At 48.1% G+C, this 27,011-nt stretch overlaps 1 protein-coding gene across 2 annotated transcripts in view; it reads left to right on the top strand.

Moving 5' to 3' along the window:
- The window catches only part of ELAPOR1 (endosome-lysosome associated apoptosis and autophagy regulator 1), a 74,222-nt gene extending 48,601 nt beyond the window's left edge, over positions 1-25,621 (top strand). Inside the window, exons 4-22 of one of the 2 annotated variants that reach the window (XM_069479063.1) lie at positions 941-1,088; positions 1,563-1,643; positions 2,212-2,317; positions 2,454-2,603; positions 9,002-9,090; positions 11,839-12,016; positions 12,698-12,826; positions 13,231-13,321; positions 14,612-14,717; positions 14,969-15,106; positions 16,623-16,886; positions 18,226-18,399; positions 21,002-21,182; positions 21,503-21,599; positions 22,089-22,190; positions 23,350-23,476; positions 23,556-23,734; positions 24,263-24,428; positions 25,522-25,563. In XM_069479063.1, coding sequence (XP_069335164.1) covers positions 941-1,088; positions 1,563-1,643; positions 2,212-2,317; positions 2,454-2,603; positions 9,002-9,090; positions 11,839-12,016; positions 12,698-12,826; positions 13,231-13,321; positions 14,612-14,717; positions 14,969-15,106; positions 16,623-16,886; positions 18,226-18,399; positions 21,002-21,182; positions 21,503-21,599; positions 22,089-22,190; positions 23,350-23,476; positions 23,556-23,734; positions 24,263-24,428; positions 25,522-25,563 — 2,548 coding nt within the window. Of the gene's footprint in view, positions 1-940; positions 1,089-1,562; positions 1,644-2,211; positions 2,318-2,453; positions 2,604-9,001; positions 9,091-11,838; positions 12,017-12,697; positions 12,827-13,230; positions 13,322-14,611; positions 14,718-14,968; positions 15,107-16,622; positions 16,887-18,225; positions 18,400-21,001; positions 21,183-21,502; positions 21,600-22,088; positions 22,191-23,349; positions 23,477-23,555; positions 23,735-24,262; positions 24,429-25,521 lie in introns of both variants that reach the window. The other variant, XM_069479065.1, reaches the window with a different exon arrangement.
- Positions 25,622-27,011: the final 1,390 nt, after the last annotated feature.

The raw sequence follows: 27,011 nt of genomic DNA, 5'->3' as shown, positions 1-27,011 counted from the left end.
GGGAGAATTGAGACGTACCGAGGAGACAAAACAGACACGACCAGATTGGTTGTCTCTGGGGTTCTCTGGCCTTACCCCTTCCCGTAAAAACCACTTACACGTAGCATCTTCAAGTGAATGTTTCCATAAATTGCAAATTCAACTCATACATAGAAAAAAAAAGAATAAAGGGGACATTTCCAGAAAACCAGGTGGACTAGACTGGGTGGACTTCTGACTTCTGAAGAACATCTGTGTTTACTGACTGACTTTGGCAGCTTTGGAGTTAGGCAGAGCTGGGTTTGAATCTTAGCCCTGCCGCTTGCTGGCTTCGTGGTATTGGGCACGGTACTCCCCCAGCCTCAGTTTCATCATCTGTTAAATGGAAAGAAATAGCACTTCCTCTTATTGAGGAAAAGAAATCATGAATTTAAAACATGTAGTGTAGCTGGGCACGGTGATGCACGCCTGTAGTCTCAGCTACACAGACTCAGGAGGCTGAGGCAGGAGGATCCCTTGAGCCCAGGAGTTTGAGGCCACAGTGAGCTATGATTGTGCCACCCTCACTCCAGCCTGGGTGACTGAGTGAGACCCCATCTCTAAATACAATAAAAATTAAGTTAAAAGAAGACAGATACCATGTAGTTTAATACCTGGGAGACAGTAAGCAACCGATAAATATTAACACAGCCCCCAATCCACCTGCCATCTGTCTGCAGGGTGGATCTGTGTGATGGGGAGGTTAGCTGCCTGCTTTCTCCTGTTGGCTGTACTCCAGGCTCCTTGATCTGCCTCAGAGCTTCTTTAGTCCTTCTTCACTGCGCATTTGCAGGTCCAAGCTTGGACTGTGAGTCCCAGGTCTAGAATTCCCAGGGACGGCGCAGAACAGGAGAGCTGCACACGACACAAAGCCTGGCAGGCCGTACCCCTGCCAGTGAACTTGGTTCCTGTTCCCTCACAGGTCCAAGTGGGTCCCCCAGGGTGACTACATCGCCTCCAACACGGACGAATGCACAGCCACGCTGATGTACGCCGTCAACCTGAAGCAGTCGGGCACTGTTAACTTCGAATACTACTACCCAGACTCCAGCATCATCTTCGAGTTTTTTGTAAGCCCCTGGCCAAGGGAGAGGGTGGGAGGTACAGACTCCCCGAGGTTCAGATTGATTTGCAAGAATCCATCACGAGCGTAGTGCTGCTTGGGACATCACAATTGTTTTCCCTCTGGACAGCACTATGGGCAAAATGAGCTGAGGCCTAAAGAGACAAGGAGAAAAGGCTAAAGTCAAAGGACTTTGGGGGGCAGAAGAGAGTCTGGAAGATTTCTAGGTGTTTTGTCCTGCTCAGATGCAAAAACAGCATGTCTGAGTTACGCGTCATTTCTTTGATGTCAACGCTCAGACGCTTGTGTGTGCATCTAGCTCCTGCCCTACTTCAAGGCTCATGTGTTCTCAGCTCAGTCCCTAAGGAAAATTGACAACTCTTCTCCCCAGAGAAGGGCCCTCTGGAGGGCTGGTGGCGTGGGGTAAGGCACTCATTTCCTTAGAAAGCTGAGGCTCTGGTCCCAAACTCCTCTGCCTCAGGTTCAGAACGACCAGTGCCAGCCCAATGTGGATGACTCCAGGTGGATGAAAACCACGGAGAAAGGATGGGAATTCCACAGTGTGAGTATCACACCAGCCTTCCCCTGGAGATCCCAGAAAAGCGACCAAGGGCCATTCCTCAGAGAGTGCCGCCGCCTCCCAGTCTGAGTCTCTAGCACAGCAGGGCTCTGATGTGACAGGGACACTATGTTCCTTCTCCTCTAGAGTTGATGGAATACGGGTGTGGGCCGACTTGTTGCTCCTGTGGCTTGACCCAAAGACCAGCAGCTTTCTAGCTTTAAGGCTGTATTTTCTGGGGAGGGGGGTTCTTCCCTGCAGAACCAGAGAGGAATGAGGGGATGCCAGTCACCCTGCTGTTAGTACCTTCAGGTCCCTTTACCGGTCTGGTCATAAGAGATGCTCATGGACTATGTGATCGAGGGAGCAGAGGGAGGGGACACGACAGGGTTGCAGGAGGAGGCTTAGAAAGAGAGGAGCTAAGCTAAGGTGGGAGGAAGGGCAAAGCTGAGCAAGAGGAGGGAGAGGGTCGGCGTAGGCACGGCCAGGCAGGCTGTGAGAGGAGAGCTCCCAACACATTAGTGACATCTGTCTCTGTGATGAACTAATGCCTCCTGCTTGTGGTTTTTAGGTCGAGTTAAATCGAGGCAATAATGTCCTCTATTGGAGAACCACAGCCTTCTCGGTGTGGTCCAAAGTTTCCAAGCCTGTGCTGGTGAGAAACATCGCCATAACAGGTACCGAGAGTGGGGCTGGAGGTGGGGTTACTGACTTCCTGGCCTGTTGACTTTGCAGGGAGGGTGGGAGTCGGTCCCCAGGGGGCTCAGTCTCCAGGGCTAGTCCTTGCTTTTCCATGCTGTTTTTTCTCCCTAGGGGTGGCCTACACTTCAGAATGCTTCCCCTGCAAACCCGGCACATATGCAGCCAAGCAGGGCTCCTCTTTTTGCAAACTCTGCCCAGCCAACACTTATTCAAATAAAGGAGAAACTTCTTGCCACCAGTGTGACCCTGACAAATACTCAGGTGATGTTTCTGAAGGCGGGAGAGTTTGGGAGTGGGGGGTACCAACAAATACACAGGAAGAAATCAGCCAGTAGAGCCATGCTTCTGGCCAAACTGAGGACAGTAATTCTGAAACCCTTCCCTTCCCTAAGAGACCCTTTGCTAATCCATATTTCCACTAATCGCTCTGTAAATAAAAATGAAATCATTTAGTAAATATTTATTGAGCCTCTCCTATCTGCCAGGTCCTAGTTTATGAGCTGGGAATACATCTGTGAACAAAACAGACCAAGGTCCCTATTTTCATGGAGTTTGCATTCCAGTGGGGAGAAAACAGACTATAAAAAATAACTATATGAAATAGTCCAGACACGGCGGCTCACGCCTATAACTCCAGCACTTTGGGAGGCCGAGATAGGAGAATCGCTGGAGGTCAGGACTTCAAGACCAGCTGGGGCAACATAGTGAGACCTCATCTCTATAAAAAATTTAAAAATTAGCTGAGTATAGTGGCACGCATGTGTAGTTCCAGCTACTCGGGAGGCTGAGGCAAGAGGATCGTTTGAGCCTAGGAGTTCAAGGCTGCAGTGAGCTATGATTGTGACACTGCACTTCAGCCTGGGCAACAGAGTGAAACTCTGTCTCTTAAAAATGAAAAAATAAAAATAATAAAAGCAAATATAAGAAATAAATAATACATATAAAATAAATTACATAGTATGTTAGATGGTAAAAAGTGCCATGGTGCCGTGACAAGAAGAAAATCAACTCAGAGTTGGAGGGATTAGGAAAGCTAGCGAAAGAAGTTGTGATCTTTTTTTAAGCAGTGAAATCTTCTTTTAAAATGAAACCTTATATAAGGTTATAATTATAAACAGTAGATATAGTAGATACAAGAGATATAAATTTATACATTTTAATTTATAGCAATTATTATCAAGTTAGTTTATAAGAACCATGAGGTTGCATTGATGAGCACAAATATTTTGATAACAAGGACTAAACACAGAAGCTACAGTCTTTTTTTTTAGACAGTCTCCCTCTGTTGCCAGCGCTAGAGTGACGTGGCGTCAGCCCAGCTCACAGCAACCTTAAACTCCTGGGCTTAAGGCATCCTCCTGCCTCAGCCTCCCGAGTAGCTGGGACTACAGGCACTGGCCACCACACCCATCTAAGGTTTTCTATTTTTAGTAGAGACTGGGTCTCGCTCTTGCTCAGGCTGGTCTTGAACTCTTGAATTCAAGGGATCCTCCTGCCTCTGCCTCCCAGAGTGCTAGGATTACAGGCGTGAGCCACCGTGCTGGCGGAGAGGTTACAATCTTTGATCAGCCTCAATAGCCTCATCTATTGAATTCAAAGCAGTCATTTTGGGAAAATCACTACCCTAAGGAACAGGGAGGGGACAGCTGGAAGTAGCCTATGTTTACAGTTCTTGGGTAGCTTCCTAAAGCATCCCAATTTGAGAAACAGGACTTGGTCCTTTGAGGGGTTCTCAGGGGGCATCGAGGCTCTGGTGTGAGACAGGCAGTGCCACCAGACACCCTTTGCTCAGGCAGGTACATGGGGGTCAACCCCCAAGACAGGTTCTGAAACAGACAAGAAGGGAGAGAGAAACAGTTCCCTCTTTTCTCCTGGAAACACTCAGAACTATTCTATTTTTCCCTTCTTACACAGAACTTTATGTAAACCCAGCACAGGGCCCCTTCTCAAGGCCCGTTCTTACGAAGACCCCCATGTCCCTACATGGACACATGCACACCTCACACAGGTGTTATAGTATGTGTTTGCTCTGCCAAGACCAGCCATCGACCTGTGAATTGCTTATTTCGACACAATTCCTAGAATAAAAGTCCTATTTATCTACATGGATCTTGCCAAATGAGTATAGTTTTCAGTCAGAACAATAATGTTTAGTTCTTGGAGGAAGTTTTTAATGTATAAGGCTAAATGACTGTTTTTCCACTTGAATTTCTTATTCCTCTTCCCTGCTCTACCTCTATCAACAGCAGCCTTTGTTAGTCGAAGTCTCTGGCTCCCTTTCCAGCCCAGCAGTTGTGCAAGAGTTTGGATGGCAAGGTGGTTCTAGAAAAACTGCCTACGTGTGTTTCAATCGATTCTATGCAACTGATTTTTATCCAGAGAGCTATTATGGAAGTGTTAGGTTGGGAGTCTGAATTCTCTAGTCTATTCTCTTTCTGCCACTGATTTCTCTCTCTCTCTCTCTCTTTTTTTTTTTTTTTTTTTTTTTTTTGAGACAGAGTCTCACTCTATTGCCCGGGCTAGAGTGCTGTGGCATCAGCCTAGCTCACAGCAACCTCAAACTCCTGGGCTCAAGCAATCCTCCTGCCTCAACCTCCCGAGTAGCTGGGACTACAGGCATGCGCCACCACATCTGGCTAATTTTTTTATTTTTAGTAGAGACAGGATCTCACTCTTGCTTAGGCTGGTCTCGAACTCCTGACCTCAAGCAATCCTCCTGCCTTGGCCTCCCTAAGTGCTAGGATTACAGGTGTGAGTCACCACACCCAGCCTGCCACTGATTTCTCAATCTGTCTCTTAGACTAAGAAATGAGCTTTTACTATTAATATAAAGAACATGGTCAACTTGTCGACTACCTCACTAGCTTGGGGTACAAAGAGAGTCATTTCTTTGAGACTTGCCTCTTTCAGAATGCAGGGGCAGTGGGAGGCTGGCAAAATGCAGAGTCTGATGACAGCCTATGATGAAATGTGCGTGAAGGGAGTGAGGGAAGACCCATCCGTTTATTATACAAATATATTCTGAGTGCCTGCCAGGCGCCAAGGACTGCACTTGGTGCTAGGGTTAGAACTGGTGCCTGCCCTTCAGTTTATGTCAAAAAGTGGCTAAGTAAACACCTAAGTGCAGTAACTCTCCTTGGTGCAGTAGGTGTTGGGATAGGAGTGCAGGGTGTAGCATGAGTGCAAGCAAAAAAAAAAAAGTGAAGTGCCTGATCCTCTCTAGGAAAGGAGGAAGAGTTTAGGGAACTGTGAGTATTTCACTTTGGCTGGAGATTAGGTGGAGAGAAGTAGCATCCAAGGCCAGGAGGCAGGCAGGGAACAGATTATGGAGCAGCGCTTCTGTGCTATAGTGAAAACAAATTGAGATTTGATCCTATCAGCAGTGGAAGCCATTAAAGAATTTTAAACTGGAGAGTGACACGGTCACTCTGGCTGGTGCTTTTTTTTTTTTTTTTTTTTTTTTTTGAGCCAGAGTCTCACTTTGTTGCCCAGGCTAGCGTGAGTGCTGTGGCGTCAGCCTAGCTCACAGCAACCTCAAACTCCTGAGCTCAAGGGATCCTCCTGTCTCAGCCTCCCAAGTAGTTGGGACTACAGGCATGCACCACCATGCCTGGCTAATTTTTTCTATATATATTTTTAGTTGTCCATATAATTTCTTTCTATTTTTAGTAGAGATGGGGTCTCGCTCTTGCTCAGGCTGGTCTTGAACTCCTGAGCTCAAACGATCCGCCCATCTCGGCTCCCAGAATGCTAGGATTACAGGCGTGAGCCACCGCACCCGGCCTTGGCTGGTGCTTTTGAAACACCCCTCTGGCTGCCACACGGAGGAGGGAGGGAATGGCTGGAGGCAGAGGTCACAGCAGGCACCGTTGCTGGTGTCCAGGACCTAAACTAAGCTGGAGCTAATGTGGATGGAGACTGGAGAACTCACAGGAGAGCTGTTCAAGACAAAAGCTTGGCTAAAAGCGTCTTTCTCATTGATACCTAAAATTTGATTATTAGGATTAATTTCTTTGTGCTATGTTTATCTTAGCAATCCATTTCCTAATAGAATAGCATGGAATTTAAGAGTGTGGGCTGCAGAGCTAAATTAGTGGGGTTCAAATGCTGTGCCAAATAGCTGTGCAAATTGTCTGTGCTTGTTTCTTCATCTATAAAATGGGAATGACAATAATCATATCTGCTTCATAGCATGATTGTGAGGATTGATAAATACAGGTAGAGATTTAGAAAGGGGCCTGCACATAGTAAGCACTAATTTTATTAATTTATTTACATTAAGGCCTGTCCCAACACTCCTATTTTGATAGGAAAATACTCTTGGTAGAGGTTACAACCACAATAAGTCACTTGTATAGTACTTTCCAAATGACAAAACATTATTTTTCACTTATTGCTCATAGCATAGTACGGGAGTGATTTTACCATTTATAGATGAATAAAGAGAAACTCAGAAACCTTAAAGGGTTTGCCAAAAGTCTGAACTGGTGTCTGAGCTGGGCCTTGTGTCATTAGGTACTTAATCTCTCAGGGGAAACGTTTTTCTTTGATAAAAGGGGTCCCAGTGAGAACAGTGTACTCCTGGAGGTGAGGAGAAAATACTGAACGGAGGAGGGAGGTGCAGAAAAAGGAGTTGGAGTCCCTGAGATAAATTTTATCTTCTTACAGTTTTGCTCAGCGTCAGTCCTATTCAAATCACTTCTCACTCCCTCAACCAAACATTTAGGCTGATCTTTCAAACTTGACTAGTATCCAACTTAAACACCTCCATGAAACCTGAGCTGGGAAAGTGAGGTCTGTCTCAGCATTTTGGTTAATCATTTATTAAAACCACCTTAACAGTGGTCAGTGTGTAAACAGCTGGACCATTTTTGCTAAAGCCTGGAGGTAGGGTGTCAGGCTGAGCAAATATTTGACAGGCAGAGAAAGGGGTTTGTATGGAATGCATTTTCTAACACAACATTTGTACTTTGCTACACCTACTATGCAAGGTCCCGGGAATTGGCACGTTTTCACCATCTCTCTCCCCAAATTTCTCCTGGCCAAGGCAGTCCAAAGCTGGAGTCCCTGGACCCCTCCATGCTGAATCGGGCCTTCTGCTTGTTAACAAAGGAAATGAGCTGAGGAGACCCCAGCTGTTTCTCAGCCAGTCGTTCCCTCTTGCCCGGCCTAATAAGACGGGAACAGCAGAGGTGTGGAGAGGTGCAGCTGAGGGAACTACCCAGTGCAGGCCAGCAAGGCTGTGATTAGGAGAGTGATCTAGGAACTCATGTGGTGCCTTGGGGAAAAGAAGGATCAACTGAGAAATAAGCCCTTAATTGGAAAGGAGGGAAAGAGACTGTTAATCCTTATTAAATCTCCTGTGATGGTTCTCAAATAAAAATAATCCCCCAAACATGCATAGTATTAATAGTCACTGCTATTTAGTGAGTATCTACTTACAATGTGCCAGGTATGCGCTGGCTCCCGCAAGGTAGATCTTACTATTCCTGCTCTACAGATGGGAAGGCTGAGGCTCAGGGAGATCAAGTAACTTGCCTGAAGTGACACAGCTACTAAATGATGAAGCAGATTCCAAACCCAGACCTGTCTAGCTTAAAATCTCATTCCACTAACCATACTGCCTGCCAGGTAATATATATATATATATAGAGAGAGAGAGAGAGAGAGAGAGAGAGTCTTATCATTATTAAATGCTTACCTGCAGGTGACACAGTAGTCATATTAGAAGTCTTGGTGGCAGTAGTAGTAGTAGTGTTGTCATGTGCACGCTATAAAGCAGTGATTTTTATTCTGGAGAAGATCAGTTCCCTGGAAAACTTTTTAAAATTTTATTAGCATGGATTATACATCTTTCTTCAATGTTTCGAAAGAGTTTCTAAATTCTAAAAAGGTGAAATCCATTGCTTTAAAGAGGGATTCATTGAAATGGTTCTTGTTATGCAGAGGCTCGCCGGGTTAAAGTAGAACGAACAGAGCCAGGAGACCACACAGAGCAGGATAAAACCGAGAGCGAGCAGTTTTCATTAGGTAAAGGTCAAAGGTTAAGGATAATGCTGGGATGCTTGGGTTGAGGCAGGTGGGAAGACCTTTAGGTCGTAAGTAGACTCCAGAGAAATTACAAGATTTTTTGTGTAGGCTGATTTCACGAAGAAGAGGAAATTTCAAAAATAGAAGACCTTCATGTGAGGCGTATATTAAGAGAAAATTCAGAGAAAGGCTTGGAATAAGAATATGAAAGCAATGTCCTAAGCTTTACTGTTTTACTTCAACCCTTCAGGAGTAGCAAAACCACACCCGCAGTCAGGACACTGAGGCACTGGAAGATGGCAGGTGTCTAGGGACTTGGGTTGGTGGTGGCTAACCCGCAAGATGCTGTTTGCGCTTCCACCCCTCTTCGCTGGTCCTTTGGCCAGGCCACTTCTCCACACCCTGTCCCCCGGTGAGGGGCCAGTGCTTTCTCGTAGGCAGCTGGGAGAGGGGCAAAAGGGTATGTGAGCAGGGCTTTGGGAGCTGGAAAGGACACTACTGGGGCGAGGGGAAGGGTGGGCGTGTGGTGATGTACCCCGGGGGCTTGGGAGTCACAGTCATGAGCAAGTGGTCAAGAGCTCGGCTTTCTTATGTGACTTCCGATATTTATTCTTGCTTTGGCAATTTAGAAAAAGGATCCTCCTCCTGCAAAGTGCGCCCAGCCTGCACAGACAAAGATTATTTCTACACACACACGGCCTGCGATGCCAGTGGAGAGGTGGGTAACACGGTCCTGGAGCCCCTTGGCCCCGGGGGGACTGTCTCCCGCCCCTCCCCCCCGCCGGGCTTTGCCACTGTTGAGCAGTCAGCCAAGCTGGCACCAGATAAAACCCCACAGACCTTTGAGGTGAGCCCAGGGCTGGTCAGGGAGCAAAACGAGATGGCTTCATGCATTTTCAGGTCAGGAAACTGTTTCTGCTGCGTTTGTTTCACTGTTTATTCACATGTGCTTGTTTGAAAAAAAAAAAAAAAACATTTCATTTTCTTTCGCTTGGTTTCTCCCATTTGTTTAGCGGCTCTGGGCAGTGCCTGCCTCTCCGAGCACACTTGTTTCCTCGTGCAGCTTGTCAGACTTGTCCCCTCAGCGCCACTTTCCCGGGTTGCCAAGGGAACTTGATTCCTCCTTCCTGGCTCACTGGAGAACGGCCTGACTTGTTCAGTTGCTGCTGTTTCTCTTCTCTCAGGCTTTCTGCCTCAGAAAAGAGCTTTCCTTGTTCGTCTGCATTGCCACTGAGCCAGCCACTCTGGTGTGTCAGGTGTCGTGCTGCAGGTGGGGTAGTCAGATGACTGGGGCAGGCTCCTGCGCTCAGGGAGTCGCAGTCCTGTGCGGGAGGCTGAGAGGAGCGAGATGAGCCTGGATGAGGCAACCAGGGAGGTATACAGGTATAAAGAGGCAGGGAATGATAGAAGATGGGGATGCTATTTTATAAAGTATAGGGATGGCCTCTCTGAGGAGGGGACATTTGAGCAGAGACCTGAATGAGATGAGGGAGGCATTGTGGAGCTCTGCGGGCAGAGGGCACGGCAGGAGCAGAGGAGGCAGCTGTGTGCCCGGTGAGTTCAAGGAGCAGTGGTGAGCCGGGCTGGGCTCGAGGGCACAGGGAGAGGGGTCTGACTCAGGTTAGAGGCTCCGGATGAACTGTCTGTATCCCTAAACCGGAGCCTCTCAAAGAGAAAGCATTAGGAGGCGGGAATTCTGCATTCAGCACTAAGCGTAATGCTTGGCTATTAGGATTCATAAATGTTTGCCGGCTGGACGGCTGGCTGAATTATCCCTTTGCTAATTAAGCATGGAATAAAGTCTGGTCCTTAACAGTGATTATTGTTCGTCGTCGTCTCTGACCACCACTACCACCTTCCCGCCTATATTTGGAGCATCATCCCCTTCCCCAGCAAAGATAGAATGGCTGCGTGTCTTGTCAGTTGCATCTCAGACTCAGTTCCATAGTGTCTGGTGTTCTGTATGACCTTGCAAAAATTATTTTCACTTTCTTGGTCTCAGTTGACTCACTAATAAAATGGGGACAACTAATCCTGCTCCTCTTCTCCCTCCTCTTCATATGTGAGCGAATGTGAGCGTTTTTCCTCCCTTCTGTCCCACTCTCTTACGGACCAGGCACAGACCAAGGCCTTCTAGCTCTGTAGTGTGCTCTGCTGCCTGCCAGCCCGGGTGTCTGCCTCGGCTGACTGACCACTCCCGGCCCTGGAGGTGCTGGGTCAGGCCAAAGGCCGTGTGCCCGCCCTGCAGCACAGCCACAGCCCCGCTCAGAGGAGCGCTGACGCGTGTGGTGTGAGGCGTGCACGTGAATATGCATTCACCAGCAGCGCCTTACAGAAGTCTCCTGCTTCGTGCCTCGCGCCCACACAGGTTCTGCTCAGTCTGGTGATTTCAGTTTGTCTCTGAACCATGTTTTAAAATGAACGGACACACCTCGAGCTGGCTCCTGTGATGGCCCTTCTGACCTTTGCTGTGCCTCAGTGGTTTCTCAGGGACCAAGAAGGCCAATGCACTGGGCTTGCTGAATGTGCCTCTCCAGGAGAGGACCCAAGTCAGTGTCCCCACTCCCAACACCCTCCTCACCCTGAGACTCCCGGGAGACAGGTGGGCAGGGTAAAGTTAACATGCAAGCCCGGGCTCTCCATTGGCTGCTCTTCACAGGGAGGAGGGCTGAGCTGAGCAGGGGGAGGAGAAAGTGTGGGTCCCTCCTTAAGAGCTTCTCGTTTCTCATCCTGCATAAAATACACAGAGGCCTTACGCATTCGTCCTTTCGCATGCATGGCGCTCTGCGCAGACCGTTCTCATAACCCCTCAGTGCAGTCCGTAAGGGCACCTTTTTGCCTCTGACTTGGTCTGAGGGCCATATGGGAAGACTAGAGCTGTCCAACTTCACCCCTGACTCCCCAGGGGTCCCCTTCTGTACCCAGTGCGGGAGCCAGGTCTCATTCGTCCCTGAGACACCAGGTCTGGTCTGGCACATAGATATATTAGGCTTTCTATAAATGCTTACTGAATAAATGAAAAAGCAAAGAATATACCACTTGGAAAACAAACTGGGACATCTCAGCCACTTCCTCTTTCCCCAGGAGTTATGTAAGCCGCCTCCATTGTGTGCCATTTTGTGTTCTGCGATTTTCACCAGCTGCCTTTCCTGTGAGCTTGGTAGTAATAAGCTTCTACACTGGAATCAGAGCTTTCTCTGAAGAGAACTTGTCCCCATCCCCTCTACCACAAAGTCCTCATTAGGTGTCTTCCTCTTCATCCAGGTGACATTCATGTGGCAGGTAGTTTCTGAGCACAACCATGTGCCAGGCACTGGGCTAGGTTCTTGGGACACATCAGTGACCACCACCGAGTTCCCCACCCTGGTGGAGCTCTCATCTGGCCCAGAATCCCACTGAAAGTTAGAGTCCTGAAGACAGGCTAAACCCCACACAGGCTGAGCCGCGCTCAATCCATTTTCCGCAGACGCAGCTCATGTACAAATGGGCCAAGCCAAAAATCTGCGGCGAGGACCTTGAGGGGGCAGTGAAACTACCCGCCTCTGGCATGAAGACCCGTTGCCCACCCTGCAACCCAGGCTTCTTCAAAACCAACAACAGCACCTGCGAACCCTGCCCGTACGGCTCCTACTCCAACGGCTCCGGTAACCTCTTCACTGCCCTGTTCCCCGCGCCACACCCATCCCCACATCAACCCTGGGGGTGGGCCATGTGGGCACTCAGAGTGGCCACTAGAATGCGGCCCCTGCCCTTCCATGGGAGGCAGGAAGGACCAGGCCACCTGGGAGGCCTGAGTTCAGGCGGAGAGGTGGTCTGTCTATAGATCAGAGTCAGACTTCAGAACTGCTCTCCTGCCTCCTCGTTCCAACTGCGAATGTGACTCAGGCCGGAAGGTACCCAGTGCTCACAACAGAGGCTTGCAGCATGTGGTGGAGATGCCATCTAGAAGGTTGAAGGGGCTTAGATGACCAGCTTGACATAATCAGAACCTAGAAGCTATGCCACCTTGGGGGGATTTTTGTATCTGTCAGTGGTAATGTGGCAATAATACGAACTACACGCATCAGACTAGAAGATACATTTAAGTTTCGAAATGAAAATTGTGGGGGGCAAGTAGGATGGTTGGCATATTGGAATGAAGGCTCAGTGTTTACCTCACGCTGAGGTCTGTCACTGTTGTCACAGTGCCACTGTTAAATACACCGTCAGAATGTTTTGAGTTAGCTGGATAGAACTCTGTGCAACAGCACTGAGTGACCACCCTTGTTGGGCTGGGTGGCCGTAAGCAGCCCTCCTGCTGAATGCCTGGATCTGTGCTTCCCCAGATTGTACCCACTGCCCAGCTGGGACTGAGCCTGCCATGGGATTTGAATACAAGTGGTGGAACACGCTGCCCACAAACATGGAAACGACTGTTCTCAGTGGGGTCAACTTTGAGTACAAGGGCATGACAGGTAACTAACTGCCTCTCATCCTGCCATGAGCTGTCCGCTCCCTGCACTCCCTCAGTTCTTCCAACTTCACATTTCTTTATAATAGTGGTGTCTGAGAAAAATAAGCTAATTATATCGTGTATTCCCTTGAAAGTTCCACGCTTCATGAGCATATATTCTGCCAAAACTTAGTTCAGATGCAAGATCAGAGCTAGAAACAACGAGCACTCACCCTGAAGGTCTTGCTCTGAGAGCTTCAGAGTCTCTGACCAAAGTCTCTGATCAGTAACATGGTTTGTGTTCAGTGGTGGTTCTGGATGCCCCAAAGGATGGTGCCATATGTCCCTTCCAGGGTGGCATCTGGGTGCACATTTGCCCTGCACCCAAGAGCACCAGGGTGTTAACTCTGCCCTCTCCTTTTCCAGGCTGGGAGGTGGCTGGTGACTACATTTATACAGCTGCTGGAGCCTCAGACAATGACTTCATGATTCTCACTCTGGTTGTGCCAGGATTTAGGTGAGGACTACAAGGCCAAGGGGAAACCCAAGCCACCTTGGCCACACCCAGATCCCACGTACTCTGGAATGTTGTAGAGGAGAGGGCTTCGGGAGCTGAATTTCCTTTCAGTGTCAGTTCATAGTAGGGGGGCGCAGTAACAGTTTGGCCAACGTGGAGCGAACGCCAGTGCATTTTCTCAGTGCTGCGCAGGCTCGCTCATCCTGTCAACTGGCCACGTGCTACTCAAATTCTTCCTCCTCACAGCATCAGAGAAGATTAAAAAAAAAAAAAAAAAACACCTTAAAAAATAGGGCTAGAAGTCCCCATAGTCCATTCATCTTTATTTGGAGCAAGAAGATTGAGAGAGATTGTTCTTTTTTTTTTTTTTTTTTTTTTTTTTTTGAGACAGAGTCTCGCTCTGTTGCCCGGGCTAGAGTGAATGCCGTGGCGTCAGCCTAGCTCACAGCAACCTCAAACTCCTGGGCTCAAGCAATCCTCCTGCCTCAGCCTCCCGAGTAGCTGGGACTACAGGCATGTGCCACCATGCCCGGCTAATTTTTTCTATATATATATTTAGCTGTCTATATAATTTCTTTCTATTTTTAGTAGAGACGGGGTCTCGATCTTGCTCAGGCTGGTCTCGAACTCCTGAGCTCAAACGATCCGCCCACCTCGGCCTCCCAGAGTGCTAGGTTTACAGGCGTGAGCCACCGCGCCCGGCCTAGAGAGATTGTTCTTATTGTCATAATTGTCCCCATATCCCAAGAAGACCTAGGGCAACAAGCAATTTGTTTGCCACTTAAAGAAAAAAGTTACTCCTGGCAGTGTGGTACGGTGGAAAAGTACACTGGGCTGGAAGACACGCACTAGAGCTATAGCCTTTTTTTTTTTTTTTTTTAAATGAGGTCTCACTATGTTGCCCAGGGTGGTCTTGAACTTCCGACTCAAGTGATTTTCCTGCCTCAGCCTCCTAAGTAGGTGGGACTACAGGCACCCACACTGCGCCTGGGTGAGGTTATATAGCATTTTATAAAGCACTTCCACATCTGTCATGCCTTTGGATCTCACCACAATGAGGGGAGGGTGATAAGAAAGATATATTATCGCCTGCATTTTACAGATGAGGAAACTACAGCTTGGCTAGGTCAAGCTCACATAGTCGGGGGGACAGAACTGGACTTAGTCCACACTCTTTCCAGGGTACTCAGAACCTAATCCCATCCCTGAGTACACTCTTTGCAGCTGTCCGGGCTCTTCAATAAGCACCGCCTGGCCTCTGGTACTGACCTTTAATTTCTGCCCCCACAGACCTCCAGAGTCGGTGATGGCAGACACAGAGAATAAAGAGGTGGCCAGAATCACATTTGTCTTTGAGACCATCTGTTCTGTGAACTGTGAGCTCTACTTCATGGTGGTATGTTTTTCTTTCTTTGCCTGCTGCGGGGCTTCCGGGGGAGGCTTGGCTCCATCTGCCCCACTGGCGCATCAATGTAACTGACACCCGCTTGTAGTGATGCCACAGAGGAAAGGCCCAGACTGACCGTCAGGGACTTCACAGTTTAACATGAGTCTGACCACCTGTGATGGCCCCGGGCTGGCAGCAGTATGGGCACCCACTTCACCTCCAGCCATCACACTTTCTTTACTTGTCTGTCCTTGGTTCAGGGCGTGAATTCTAGGACCAACACTCCCGTGGAGACGTGGAAAGGTTCCAAAGGCAAACAGTCCTATACCTACACCGTCAAGGAGAACGCCACCATGAGCTTCACCTGGGCCTTCCAGAGGACCACTTTTCATGAGGCAGTAAGTTCCTCCCCTTTCCTTAGCCCCCTGACTCCCAGAAGAGACCCTCTGGACCCAGGAGCATGACTAGTATCAGCGTAAGTTCTGAGGTTCAGAATCCAAGGCTTAGAAGGATCTCAAGGAGTCAAGCAGGGAAGCGTCTAAGCCAGCCTTCTGAAGATCACCTAGCCTTAGTCATTGACTTCCTGGGAAGATGCCAATATAAGCGCCTTAAGTGACCTATCTCTCCTTGTAGTCCCTGTCCTGTTTTTTGAGATAGAGTCTCACTCTGTTGCCCCAGCTAGAGTGCAGAGGTATCATCATAGCTCACCGCAACCTCAAACTCCTAAGCTCAAGCAATCCTTCTGCCTCAGCCTCCCGAGTAGCTGGGACTACAGGTGCATGCCACCATGCCTGGCTAATTTTTTCTATTTTTGGTAGAAACGGGGTCTTGCTCTTGCTTAGGCTGGTCTTGAACTCCTGATCTCAAGCAATTCTGCCTCTGCCTCTCAGAGTGCTAGGATTACAGGCGTGAGCCACCTTGCCTGGCCTGGTTTTATTTTCTTAACTCAAAGTAATACAGCTTCATTGCAGAAAACTTAGAGAATAGAAATAAGCAAAAAAGAAGAAATAAAGTCAGCTACTACCCAGAGATAATCCAGTTAACACCTGGAGTATCTCCTGTATAGTCTTTGTTTCTCTACAAACACTTTTTTTTTTTTCTTTTACAAGGAAAAGACTTGCTTTTTCCATATAACCGTATCTACTGCATATTTCCCCCATGGTACTTAATATTTTTATACATCATTTAAAATGGTTCAATCTTGTTTTAAAATGACACAAAATGTACATAAAGAGCCACTGTTAAGTGAATAAAAAGAGTAGCATGCTTCTAAGATTTTTCTTGAGTATCATAGCATAAAAGATTAAGAAGTACTTTGCTTGGGGCCGGGCGCGGTGGCTCACGCCTGTAATCCTAGCACTCTGGGAGGCCGAGGCGGGTGGATCGCTCAAGGTCAGGAGTTCGAGACCAGCCTGAGCAAGAGCGAGACCCCGTCTCTACTAAAAATAGAAAGAAATTATATGGACAACTAAAAATCTATACAGAAAAAATTAGCCGGGCATGGTGGCGCATGCCTGTAGTCCCAGCTACTCGGGAGGCTGAGGCAGTAGGATCGCTTAAGCCCAGGAGTTTGAGGTTGCTGTGAGCTAGGCTGACGCCACGGCACTCACTCTAGCCTGGGCAACAAAGTGAGACTCTGTCTCAACAAAAAAAAAAAAAAAAAAGTACTTTGCTTGGGAGATTGAAGAGGGAGGATTGCTTGAGGCCAGGAGTTTGAGGCTGTAGTGTGCCATGATCGTGCCTGTGAATAGCAACTGCTCCCCAGCCCCGGCAACATAGTGTGACCCTATCTCTCCGGGGGGGGGGGGGGGGGGGAACAAAACAAAGAAAAAAAGAGTTTGCTATTTCCAGAGGCCTCCATTGTTGCTGCCGTCTAGGCCTTCACCTTCTTCCCTCTTGTTTCCTTGTCTCCAGGGCAGGAAGTATACCAATGATGTTGCCAAGATCTACTCTATCAATGTCACCAATGTCATGGATGGGGTGGCCTCCTACTGCCGTCCCTGTGCCCTAGAAGCCTCTAATATAGGCTCCTCCTGCACCTCTTGTCCTGCTGGTTACTACATTGACCGAGATTCAGGAACCTGCCACTCCTGCCCCCCTAACACAATCCTGAAAGCCCACCAGCCTTATGGTGTCCAGGCCTGCGTGCCCTGCGGTCCAGGGACCAAGAACAACAAGGTGCCAGCAGTCTGTCATGCATCCTAAACTTGTCCCTCTGGTTGGATGGCCTCAGAGGGTGCTGGGTCCTGGGTGGGGCTTGAGGGCTGATCCTCAAGCGCTCCCCTAGCACAGTCCCAGGTCGTGACTGTGAGCGGTGAGTTCTTAGCAGTTGGACTTGATTTCCAGGGTCCAGGACTCAGTCATGGACTAGTCTCATCTTCAGTCGATGGGTGAGGGAAATCGGTGACTGTCTGGTCCAGAAGGTTATTTGGCATCTGTGCAGAGACCTGAAGGGAGGGAATGGTGGGGCCTGTGGCTCAAATTCAGCCTGGTCCAATCCAGCCTGTTCTCATGGCAATTTGCCCCCTCTCCTTTGGGACGGTAACTGAACCTTTGCTGGGACACATGGTTCATTGGCATTGCTGTGCTCTATCCCAGCAGCTTCTCAGGTTGACAGGTAGAAAGATTCCTTTCTAAAGTGGAAAAACAGTGCTGTTACCCCCATGCACTTTCTGCATCTGAGAAAGTACATATGACTAAAAGCTGTTAGATATTCACTGATGCTTTTAAATGGTTTGTATCTTTTACTGATCTCAACCACACGCACATACATCTCTGTAAGGCTTTATTTATTTATTTTTATCTTTTTGTTTTATTTTATTTTATATATTTTTTCAACCGATTGGAATCTGGGTACAATGTAAGACATTATTTATGCGTGCTTTGCAAATGTAGCTCAGTCCAGCTCTGCAACAAGTGCGAGGGTTCTGCAGATCCCTGACGACCTCTTTTGGGCAGCCTGGACTTTTGCCACAACCTTCTTCCCCTGGAGCTTCCCCTGCCGCGATGTGAGGGAATGGCGGTGTATAAGGCTGCCGCTGAATGGGGGACCCTAAAACAGGGCGAGGAATGGGTTTATGGGAAGTAAAACCCCTTTCCTGCAGAGAACCTGAGAAAGAGGGAGCAGTGTTCAGGGGGTGAGGGGGAAAGACCTATAGTTTCTCTTCTGCCATCCTGGGTACCCTTCTTGTTAGCACCCCATTGTCTTCTGTGTCTTGAGAGGGTTCAATAATCTAGGCACAGGGAGAAGGCTATGGAATTTGACCGAACTACCTACTGGAAAATAACAGGTTTGGGTTTGTACATCATATATGTGCCAATAATTGAATGGCAAGATGTACATAAATCCCACTGATGCCTGCTTCACTGCTTTTCATGCCCACCCCCAATCCTTTCTTCCTCCTCTTTCACCCCATTTGGGCTGGAGCGAGCTGGGGAGAAACCTGTTACTCTCTCTGCTGCGGGCCCTCAAGGCCCTGCCCACCCAACTGGCCCGACCCTGTCTCTCCCCGCCCAGATCCACTCTCTGTGCTACAACGACTGCAGCTTCACACGCAACACCCCGGCCAGGACTTTCAACTACAACTTCTCCACGTTGGCAAACGCTGTCACTCTGGCTGGAGGCTCAAGCTTCACTTCCAAAGGGCTGAAATATTTCCATCACTTTACCTTCAGTCTCTGCGGAAACGAGGTAAGGTTTGTGAGCTGAGAGTCAGAGAAGCGAGGAAGAAAGCCAGGAGATCGGAGGCCAGGGACAGACGCAGGAGAAAACTAGAAATCCTCCTGGCAGCAGAGGATTGGAGAGGTTAAAGAGGTTTTAAATGATTATAATTCTTTTTTTTTTTTTGTGAGACAGAGTCTCGCTCTGTTGTCCGCGCTAGAGTGAGTGCCGTGGCGTCAGCCTAGCTCACAGCAACCTCAAACTCCTGGGCTCAAGCAATCCTCCTGCCTCAGCCTCCCGAGTAGCTGGGACTACAGGCATGTGCCACCATGCCCGGCTATTAAATGATTATAAATCTCTCTGAGGACTTAGGAAAGTAAAAATGTTTAAAATAAGATGTTCATTTACTCTCACCTGACCTTTATTCCCTCCAGATGCAGATATAAAGAAAATATGCAGGAAGATTTCTTTCCCCTCTTAAAGCTGCAGTCTTTAGCAATCACTGCATTGGTCACTTGCTTTCTAGAGGCTGGATAAAATCAACTATTTTTAGTTCACCTGCATGTATCTTTGCTGACAGTACAAAAGAAAGTAACATGAAAGACTTTCTAAGATAAGGAAAGACTGTTACCATCAGCCATTTCAGGTTGCTGCAAATATTGTGGATCCAAAATTCAAAGGCAGAAATGTAAAGGGTAATCCCACCCCTACTGCGCTTGACTAAACTGCAAACAAGCCACAGTTAGCAGTTGGAAAGTTCATTTCAAATGTTATCCCCCCAAAAACTGTCTTGAGCTTTTAGTCTGCGACTGTGTGGTGTTAAGGCCTCTGCATCATAGAGCTTCGACCCGCCTTCTGCAGCGTGCAGAGAAGCCGATGTGTGTTAACATAGAGAACATACCAAGAAAGAAAGTCATCTATGAAAGGTTAGAGATAGGTGTCTCTATCTTGTTTTTAGAAGTCCTTGGAGAGGTGAAGCCTCAGAAGTAACAGGTAGTGATAACTCAGGAAATAAGGATGAATGCAAGCCCCGGGTTGCAAACATTTCATTCAGTGAGTTATGGAGAGAGGTGAAGATGGGGAATTTGGGGAGATGATGTCTTTTTTTTTTTCCCTTTGCTCCTTTATTCTTTTCAGAAATGCTTACTGTGTACTGCCACACTATAGATCCTCAGTTCAAAGACAAAAATAATTCTGTGTTTTATTGTAACATAAAAGTTTCCTTCTGTTCTCAAGTTCTTTATCTAGTTCTTACAGAAAAAAGCTGGGATTTAGGTCCATTTGTAATAAAATTTAAAACATTGACAATCTTATGTTCTAAATACTTAGTCCACTTAAATTTAAAATATTGACTAAATGATTTTATATTGGCAAACAAGCTAAATATTGATATTCCATAAATTTAACATTCTTTTTTTTTTTATTGAGACAGAGTCTCACTTTGTTGCCCAGGCTAGAGTGAGTGTCGTGGCGTCAGCCTAGCTCACAGCAACCTCAGACTCCTCGGCTTAAGCGATCCTCCTGCCTCAGCCTCCCGAGTAGCTGGGACTACAGGCATGCACCACTATGCCCGGCTAATTTTTTCTATATAGATTTTTAGTTGGCCATATCATTTGTTTCTATTTTTTAGTAGCGATGGGGTCTCGCTCCTGCTCAGGCTGGTCTCGAACTCCTGACCTCGAGCGATCCACCCGCCTCGGCCTCCCAGAGTGCTAGGATTACAGGCGTGAGCCACCGCGCCCAGCCTAAATTTAACATTCTTGGAGGAATGATATCTTGATATTCCCTCTATTTTAAAAGTTCAAGTCTCAGTTGCCACTGCCTTCCAGATCTCTACACTGTGAGGGTTCAAGACTGGAGGAAAAGCAAACTTCCTTCTCTTGATATATGTTTTTTAAAAAATGGAATGGGTTCCTTTTGGCCTTAGATGTCCTACCTCAAGGCAGGGAGGGGGCTGGTCATGGGGCCTTTTTTGACCCTTGGGAGTCTTTGGAAAGTGCTTCTGAGACAAACATGGCAGAATCACAGCACCAAGGGAGAAACGGAAGAGATGCGAACCAGGCCAGATGTGCAAATAAATTTCACTGGTTTCTGCTGAGCATGGTGGCTCATGCTTGTAATCCCAGCCACTCAGGAGGCTGAGGTGGGAGGATCACTTGAGGCCAGGAGTTTGAGAACAGCCTGGGCAACATAGTAAGACCCTGCTTCAGAAAAATTTTCACTGGTTTCTGGGATCAGATATATATTTCAGTTTCTGTCTAGGAAACTGATTAGGATAAGGACGTACCCTTAACTGGTGGGCTGGTAGGTTAGATGTCTAAATCAGTTGCCACCATCATCAGCTGGCTTATGTAGTGCTCTCAGGTGAAACAAACTCAAAGAAACAAAAAAACTGGGACCCTGGGCCAGAGTTCCAAAAACTGGGGCACCTAGGCCTTACTTCTGGCTTTTTAAAAACATTTAAATCTGTTTTGTCATTACACTTGGGATGAATCATTCCACTGCAACATACTGTTGGAAGGCTGAAATTTTTAGATGTGAAAAAAAAAAACCTTTCCCTGTTCCTTTCTGGGAATTCCTCTGTGACTATTCACTTCTTTTTTCTCACATCCCACACCCCTCCCACCACCAGGGTAAGAAAATGTCCGTGTGCACCGACAATGTCACTGACCTCCGGATTCCCGAGGGTGAGTCAGGGTTCTCCAAATCCATCTCAGCCTACGTCTGCCAGGCGGTCATCATCCCCCCAGAGGTGACAGGCTACAAGGCTGGGGTATCCTCGCAGCCTGTCAGCCTCGCTGACCGACTTATCGGTGAGTAACCCAGCTGCTCCAGCCTTGTTTGCGTGAGTGCATGGGTGCGTGGGTGCGTGTGTGCGTGTGTGCAGGCGCAAGACAGCGAGGCCGCCAGGCTGGGGGTAAAAGGCATCCTGTGAGGGGCCCAACCTTCTGACCCCTGTTTTCCACTCCGTCCTGTGTGTCAAGTGCCCCTGGGGCCTCTGACAAACCTTTGTTCATCCTTTCACGAGCCGCTCAGGGATGTGATGAGGTGAAGTGAGGTTGGATGTTGAAAGGTATTGAAAGAATTAAAGTGGTTGCTAGCTAAGAACTAATTAGGAGCTCTAATTTGGCAGGGGTGACAACAGATATGACTCTGGATGGAATCACCTCCCCAGCTGAACTTTTCCACCCGGAGTCCTTGGGAATACCGGACGTGATCTTCTTTTATAGGTGAAGATGAGAGGCCAGGCTAATGCAAGTGAAACCTAGGACTCCTCCACAACTTTGCTACATCCCTCCCTCTCTAGCCACCTGCTGCTTATAAAGCCAGGACATGTCTGAGGTCTAGCAGATCTGCCTAGTCATGATAGCTAAAGGCTGGGGGTTCCCCGAGCCCAGCTTCTTGGGGGCAGGTCTGTCCTGGAGGCAGAGAGAAATACTGGATGATCTGCAGTGGACTTCCCTTCCAGCCTCAGGAGCCTCCAGTGTATGCCGTGCCTTTCCTAGACCATTACATTTCCTCCTTGACTAGATCTTGCTGATCCCCACCCTCCACGTATAAGCCAAGGCCTGTGCATTCCCTGTTCCCTGTGTGTCAGGCTAGAGCCCAAGTCCTGACTTCCCCAGCAAGGGAATCGGTCCATGTTGGCTGTACTTAGTGGCTCTCCGATAACATGGTGGATTGACTTGTTCCCCCACGGGGGCTGGCTTTCTCTGCAGGTCCGATGATGTGACCCAATCCTGCAGTTCTGGGAGATCAACCACCATCCGTGTCAGATGCAATCCACAGAAATCTGCCCCCGGAAGTCTGTCACTGCCAAGGTAAGCCCTACAAAGGATGTAACAAAGGCCACAGTCTCCCTTCTTTGGACTCATTCTATCCCAAGAGCCAGATATTACTGAAAAAGAGCAAAAGGGAAGAGTTTGAGATCCCTTAATGGACTCTTAGGGGCATAGTCATGGCCTCAAATTCTCAATCTTCAGATGGCAGGAATGGGGCAGAAGGAAGAGTCAAAGCTGCCCCCATGTTCCCAGGCCATTATAGTGGCAGCTGCGCAGCAGGGTGGCCAGTGGCTCTGGCTGAGAGCCAGATGAGAATCAGCTCCTCCATTTACTACCTATATTATCATGGATATATTTCTTATCTTCTCTGGGCCTCTTTTTTCCTTATCTGTAAAATGGGCATGATAATAAGTTCCCTCAGGGAGTTGTTTTGAGGTTTGAAGAAACCAATGAGACTTTAGGACTTTAGGATTAGTAAAGGTTTAGGGAGCCTAAGAATCTCTCTGCAACTGAAAGACCCAATTTTGAGTTTAATAGCTTAGTGTACTAAATTGAAAGTTTCCAAACTAATATGACCAGAGGACACTCCCACCCCCTTTTTTTCCCACATAACACCAACTAACATCTTGATGGGCACTTGTGCCTTGAGGCAGACAGTCTGGGAAATGCTGCTCCTACGCAAAGACTGATTGGGAAGATGGGGAGCAGAGCAGGGCATCTTGACCCAGCAGTGGAGTCCAAGTGTAAAATCACTGTTCTTGCCATTGTAACCATCACAGTAAAGTACATAGCAGGTATCCATGACTTGAAGTTCATTTCTCAAGACCAATCCCACCCCCAGGATGCTGCTTCAAAGTGCAATTGCAAAACATCACATGTCCATGGGAGGACGGGGACCTCAGGGGTGGATGGGGAGCCACACTAGAGCTCAGACACCTTACATCAGCTCTCATCTGATGTCAGCAAAAGCGTAAACAGGCAGGACGTGGGGAGCCCAGTGGAAACTGGGAAGGCCTCTTATCATCAGGGAGATCCTAGATCAAGCCTGTGTTAAGGACTAATTGGAAGGATCCTGGTAGGGTTAACGATTGGGGCAGGGAGAGGATGCATCAGGAAAGCCATGAGACAACAGGCCTCCAACCAGAACTCCCCCACTGGTCCAGCGAGTGGAGCTCAGGCCTCCTTTCTGCTTTGCTAGCACGTGCTCCGATGGGACCTGTGATGGCTGCAACTTCCACTTCCTATGGGAGAGCATGGCCGCTTGCCCGCTGTGCTCAGTGGCTGACTACCACGCTATCGTCAGCAGCTGTGTGGCTGGGATCCAGGTAGGTTTCCCTCTGACTCGGGACGTCCCAGGAGAAAAGGGAATGTGAAATCTGAGTTTCTTGTTTTTCTCCCCAACAGAAGACTACTTATGTGTGGCGAGAACCAAAGCTATGCTCCGGTGGCATCTCTCTGCCTGAGCAGAGAGTCACTATCTGCAAAACGATAGATTTCTGGCTGAAAGTGGGCATCTCTGCGGGCACCTGTACTGCCATCCTGCTCACAGTCTTGACCTGCTACTTCTGGAAAAAGAATCAAAAGTACATGACGGGGAATTGGAATTTGGGGATGAACAGGGTTGGATTATTGAGCAGGGAGAACATCTGAGAGTATAAATTAATGGGGCTTTTCTCTGGAGTTGGCCACAGACCCTGTGACTCTGGCCAGAGACTTGTTGAGCCACACTTATCCAGTGTATGCCTTGATTGTCCTGACTTCTGAACAGGGATGGTATCACGTGGAAGTCTCTAAATGGCTGCTCGATGCTCAGAGGGAAAGCAAAGAGTAGCCTTAATTTGTTGTTATTATTTACAATACAAATATGACTTTATGATTTCAATATTCTACTAAGCTTTGAGATCAGAGAAACAATCATCCTTAAGGAGAAAAGATCACTGAAGTGGGAGCTAAGATTCCTTCTATATATCAGTCCTAACACCACTTTGCTATGCTTCAGTTTCCTTCCCCACGGCATGGGAGCAGGATCTGTTTATAACCCAATCTCTCTCCCTCTTTCCCCTTATTCCCACATTTCGGTGTCTCGTCTTTCCCAACCTCCTGTTTCATAGACTAGAGTACAAGTACTCCAAGCTGGTGATGAATGCTACCCTCAAGGACTGTGACCTGCCAGCAGCTGACAGCTGTGCCATCATGGAAGGCGAGGATGTAGAGGATGACCTTATCTTTACTAGCAAGAAGTCACTCTTTGGGAAGATCAAATCATTTACCTCCAAGGTAAGGGGCCTGGCCAGTGCATTGAAGTCAGCATGAAGGGCCAGAGGAGACACTGCTGCCAGGACACTGAGTGGTCCGGCACTGATCAGGGACCACGACTTGACTCCCCACTCCCCATACTATTCTGTTTCCCCATCTGAAAATCCTGCCTTCTGCCTTCTGTATTTTGATGCTGATACTCTTTCGCCTGGGGCCCAAGGCTGCTCTTGACCAAGCTCTTTCTCTTCCAACATGCATTGCAGTTGGAGAACTGTTTGGCCCTTTTAACTTCCAGATGGAGTATTGAACCATCCATGTTATAAGAATTATCCTCTCCCACTATTTTTTTTTTTTTTTTGGAAGGAGGAAAAGGTGATCTCTAGGATCAACTTCTGATAGAAGTGGGGCTCTCCTTTGACCAGTGGAGGGTGCTGTCCCCCAGGTGTCTGGGCCTGGTCCTTTGGGGACTGAATCATAGCTAAGTCTAAGCTGTTCACCACTGAGCAATTCTGAGCTGGGAGGGTTGGCTCTGTGTGGGTGGGTGAGTGAGTGTGAAGCTCTTAAATGCAATACAGACAACTCTGTCGCTGGGCGTGGGGCCAGGAGAGAGCATCCAAGCAACTCCTCCAGGGCTACAGCCGTCTGCAGCTCCACTCTGCCAGCGCCCACACCTGACTACTGCCCTGAACCAGTTCATCCCAACGGGTGTGGGTGGGGAGGGTGGAAAGAGGGAGGAGCGTACAGGTGGGGTGGTGAAGAAAGGATGGTGCTTAGGTGTTTAGATTGCTGAATCTTGTTCCCTTTGTGCTGACCTGCCAGGGTGACTCCCGTGGCCTCCTTAGACTGTGACTTTTTTTTTTTTTCCAATGGGAGAACAGTTCACCCTGGGACTCTTGAGTCGATCTGGGACTTCTAGAATTTAGAAAAGGTGCAAAGCAGGGGATTTTTAAGATTTTTCTTATTCTCTGACTGACCCTGAAGGGAGCAAGATAAATAGAAGGTATCTCATTTCTGTGTTTCTACAAAACCACTGAAAACGGGAATTCCATAAGGGTTCCTTCTGTCACCTGTTTTCTATTTCTCTCCTTTGTCCCCCAAACTTGCCCCTGTGCAGCAGCCAGCTCCTGTCACCATCTCTCTTTCAGAGGACTCCTGATGGATTTGACTCAGTGCCGCTGAAGACGTCCTCAGGAGGCCCAGACATGGACCTGTGAAAGGCACTGCCCTGCCACACCTGCCTCCTCACCTCGGCACATCACCTGCAAGCCTGTGGCGATTTGGGTGCCTGCATCCTGCAACACCCACTGCTGAAAATCTCTTCATTGTGGCCTTATCAGAAGACTTTTGAATTTCAGATATTTGGTTTTTTTTATAGAGTACCCAAACCCTCCTTTCTGCTTGCCTCAAACCTGCCAAATATACCCACACTTTGGTTGTAAATTATTCCCATGCTTGCATTTTGTTTCCCAAAATGGCCCATCCGCCAGAGCCATAGCTTTGACCAAAATTCTTATAGTTCCGAATTCTCTGCTAAGTATAGAAACTATTTCCTCTGTCCTCTTATTTAAGGGCAGAAACATCTGGGGGTTTTGCTGACCACGTCATGCCCTCAGCTCATGATCTCTTTGGGAGAGAGGCTGGGTGGGGGGATCGGGGTTCCCTGATGGACAGTCTTCATGGTGGCCTGGATTCACTTCTCCTGGATAGCCAGCTCACACTGAGAGGAACGGGTAGTCTGAGGGCAAGGTGAGGAAGGCCTGGGTAAGCACAAGAGAGGCACTAAGGGTTTTTCGTTTTTTAAACTGGATACCTCATTCCCTTCTCTTAATAAGTGATAAATATCCTCACTGAAGCCAAAGGAAAAAGTTCACGAAGAAAATGCCCAAAGCCGTGGTGGGTCTATTCTCCCGATTTTCTTTTCACCTCCCATTGTCTCCCTGTGACAATAAAGAGAACCAGGTAACCTCCAAACCCAGATGCTCTAGTTTTATCCTCTGTTGGCTTTTACCCACAGAGAGGGCAAACCCCTACCAGTGGGGAAAATTACCCATCCTCGAGCGCCCCAGTCCTGGAGGCTTGGCCAGGGGTATCTTCTTTCAAAAGAGCACGTGGAGGCCAGGTTTTAACGGGGCCATCCTGGGGGATCGAGCCCACAATGGCATGGGCCTGAGGTGGCCATGATGTCTGCTTCTAAGCTTAACTCACCTGCTCAGCCACAGAATAAATAATGTCTAGGCTGGTCTAAGAATGAGTTGAATCCCAGGCCCACCCCCCAGCGGCAGAATCAGACCAGTCTCCACGGAGGGAAGGCTAGGAGAGTTTAACAAGGGATTCACCAAACTGGGATATTTCTCTCTCAAGCCCCTTTCCTTCCCTTTTTCAAATTCTCATTTCCTTTGTGTGCTAAAAAGCTAAAAAGACATCTGGTCCTAATTTCTGGCAACATCCCTTTTGAAAGGTGAGTAGAGTGGGTGTTCTCTGTGCCCCTTTCCCCCACTTTTATCCCAATTGTAATTGGTGAACTTTAGGTACCTTAGAATGATCAAACCAGAGCAAGACTTTAAATTACCTTCTTCCTTCTACCACTGGCAATTCTCCCTCCCT

The sequence above is a fragment of the Eulemur rufifrons genome, chromosome 8 (genome assembly GCF_041146395.1).
Source record: "Eulemur rufifrons isolate Redbay chromosome 8, OSU_ERuf_1, whole genome shotgun sequence".
Lineage (NCBI taxonomy): Eukaryota > Metazoa > Chordata > Mammalia > Primates > Lemuridae > Eulemur > Eulemur rufifrons.
The sequence above is the reverse complement of the archived record's forward strand: the minus strand, read 5'-3'. Positions and strand labels throughout refer to the sequence as shown.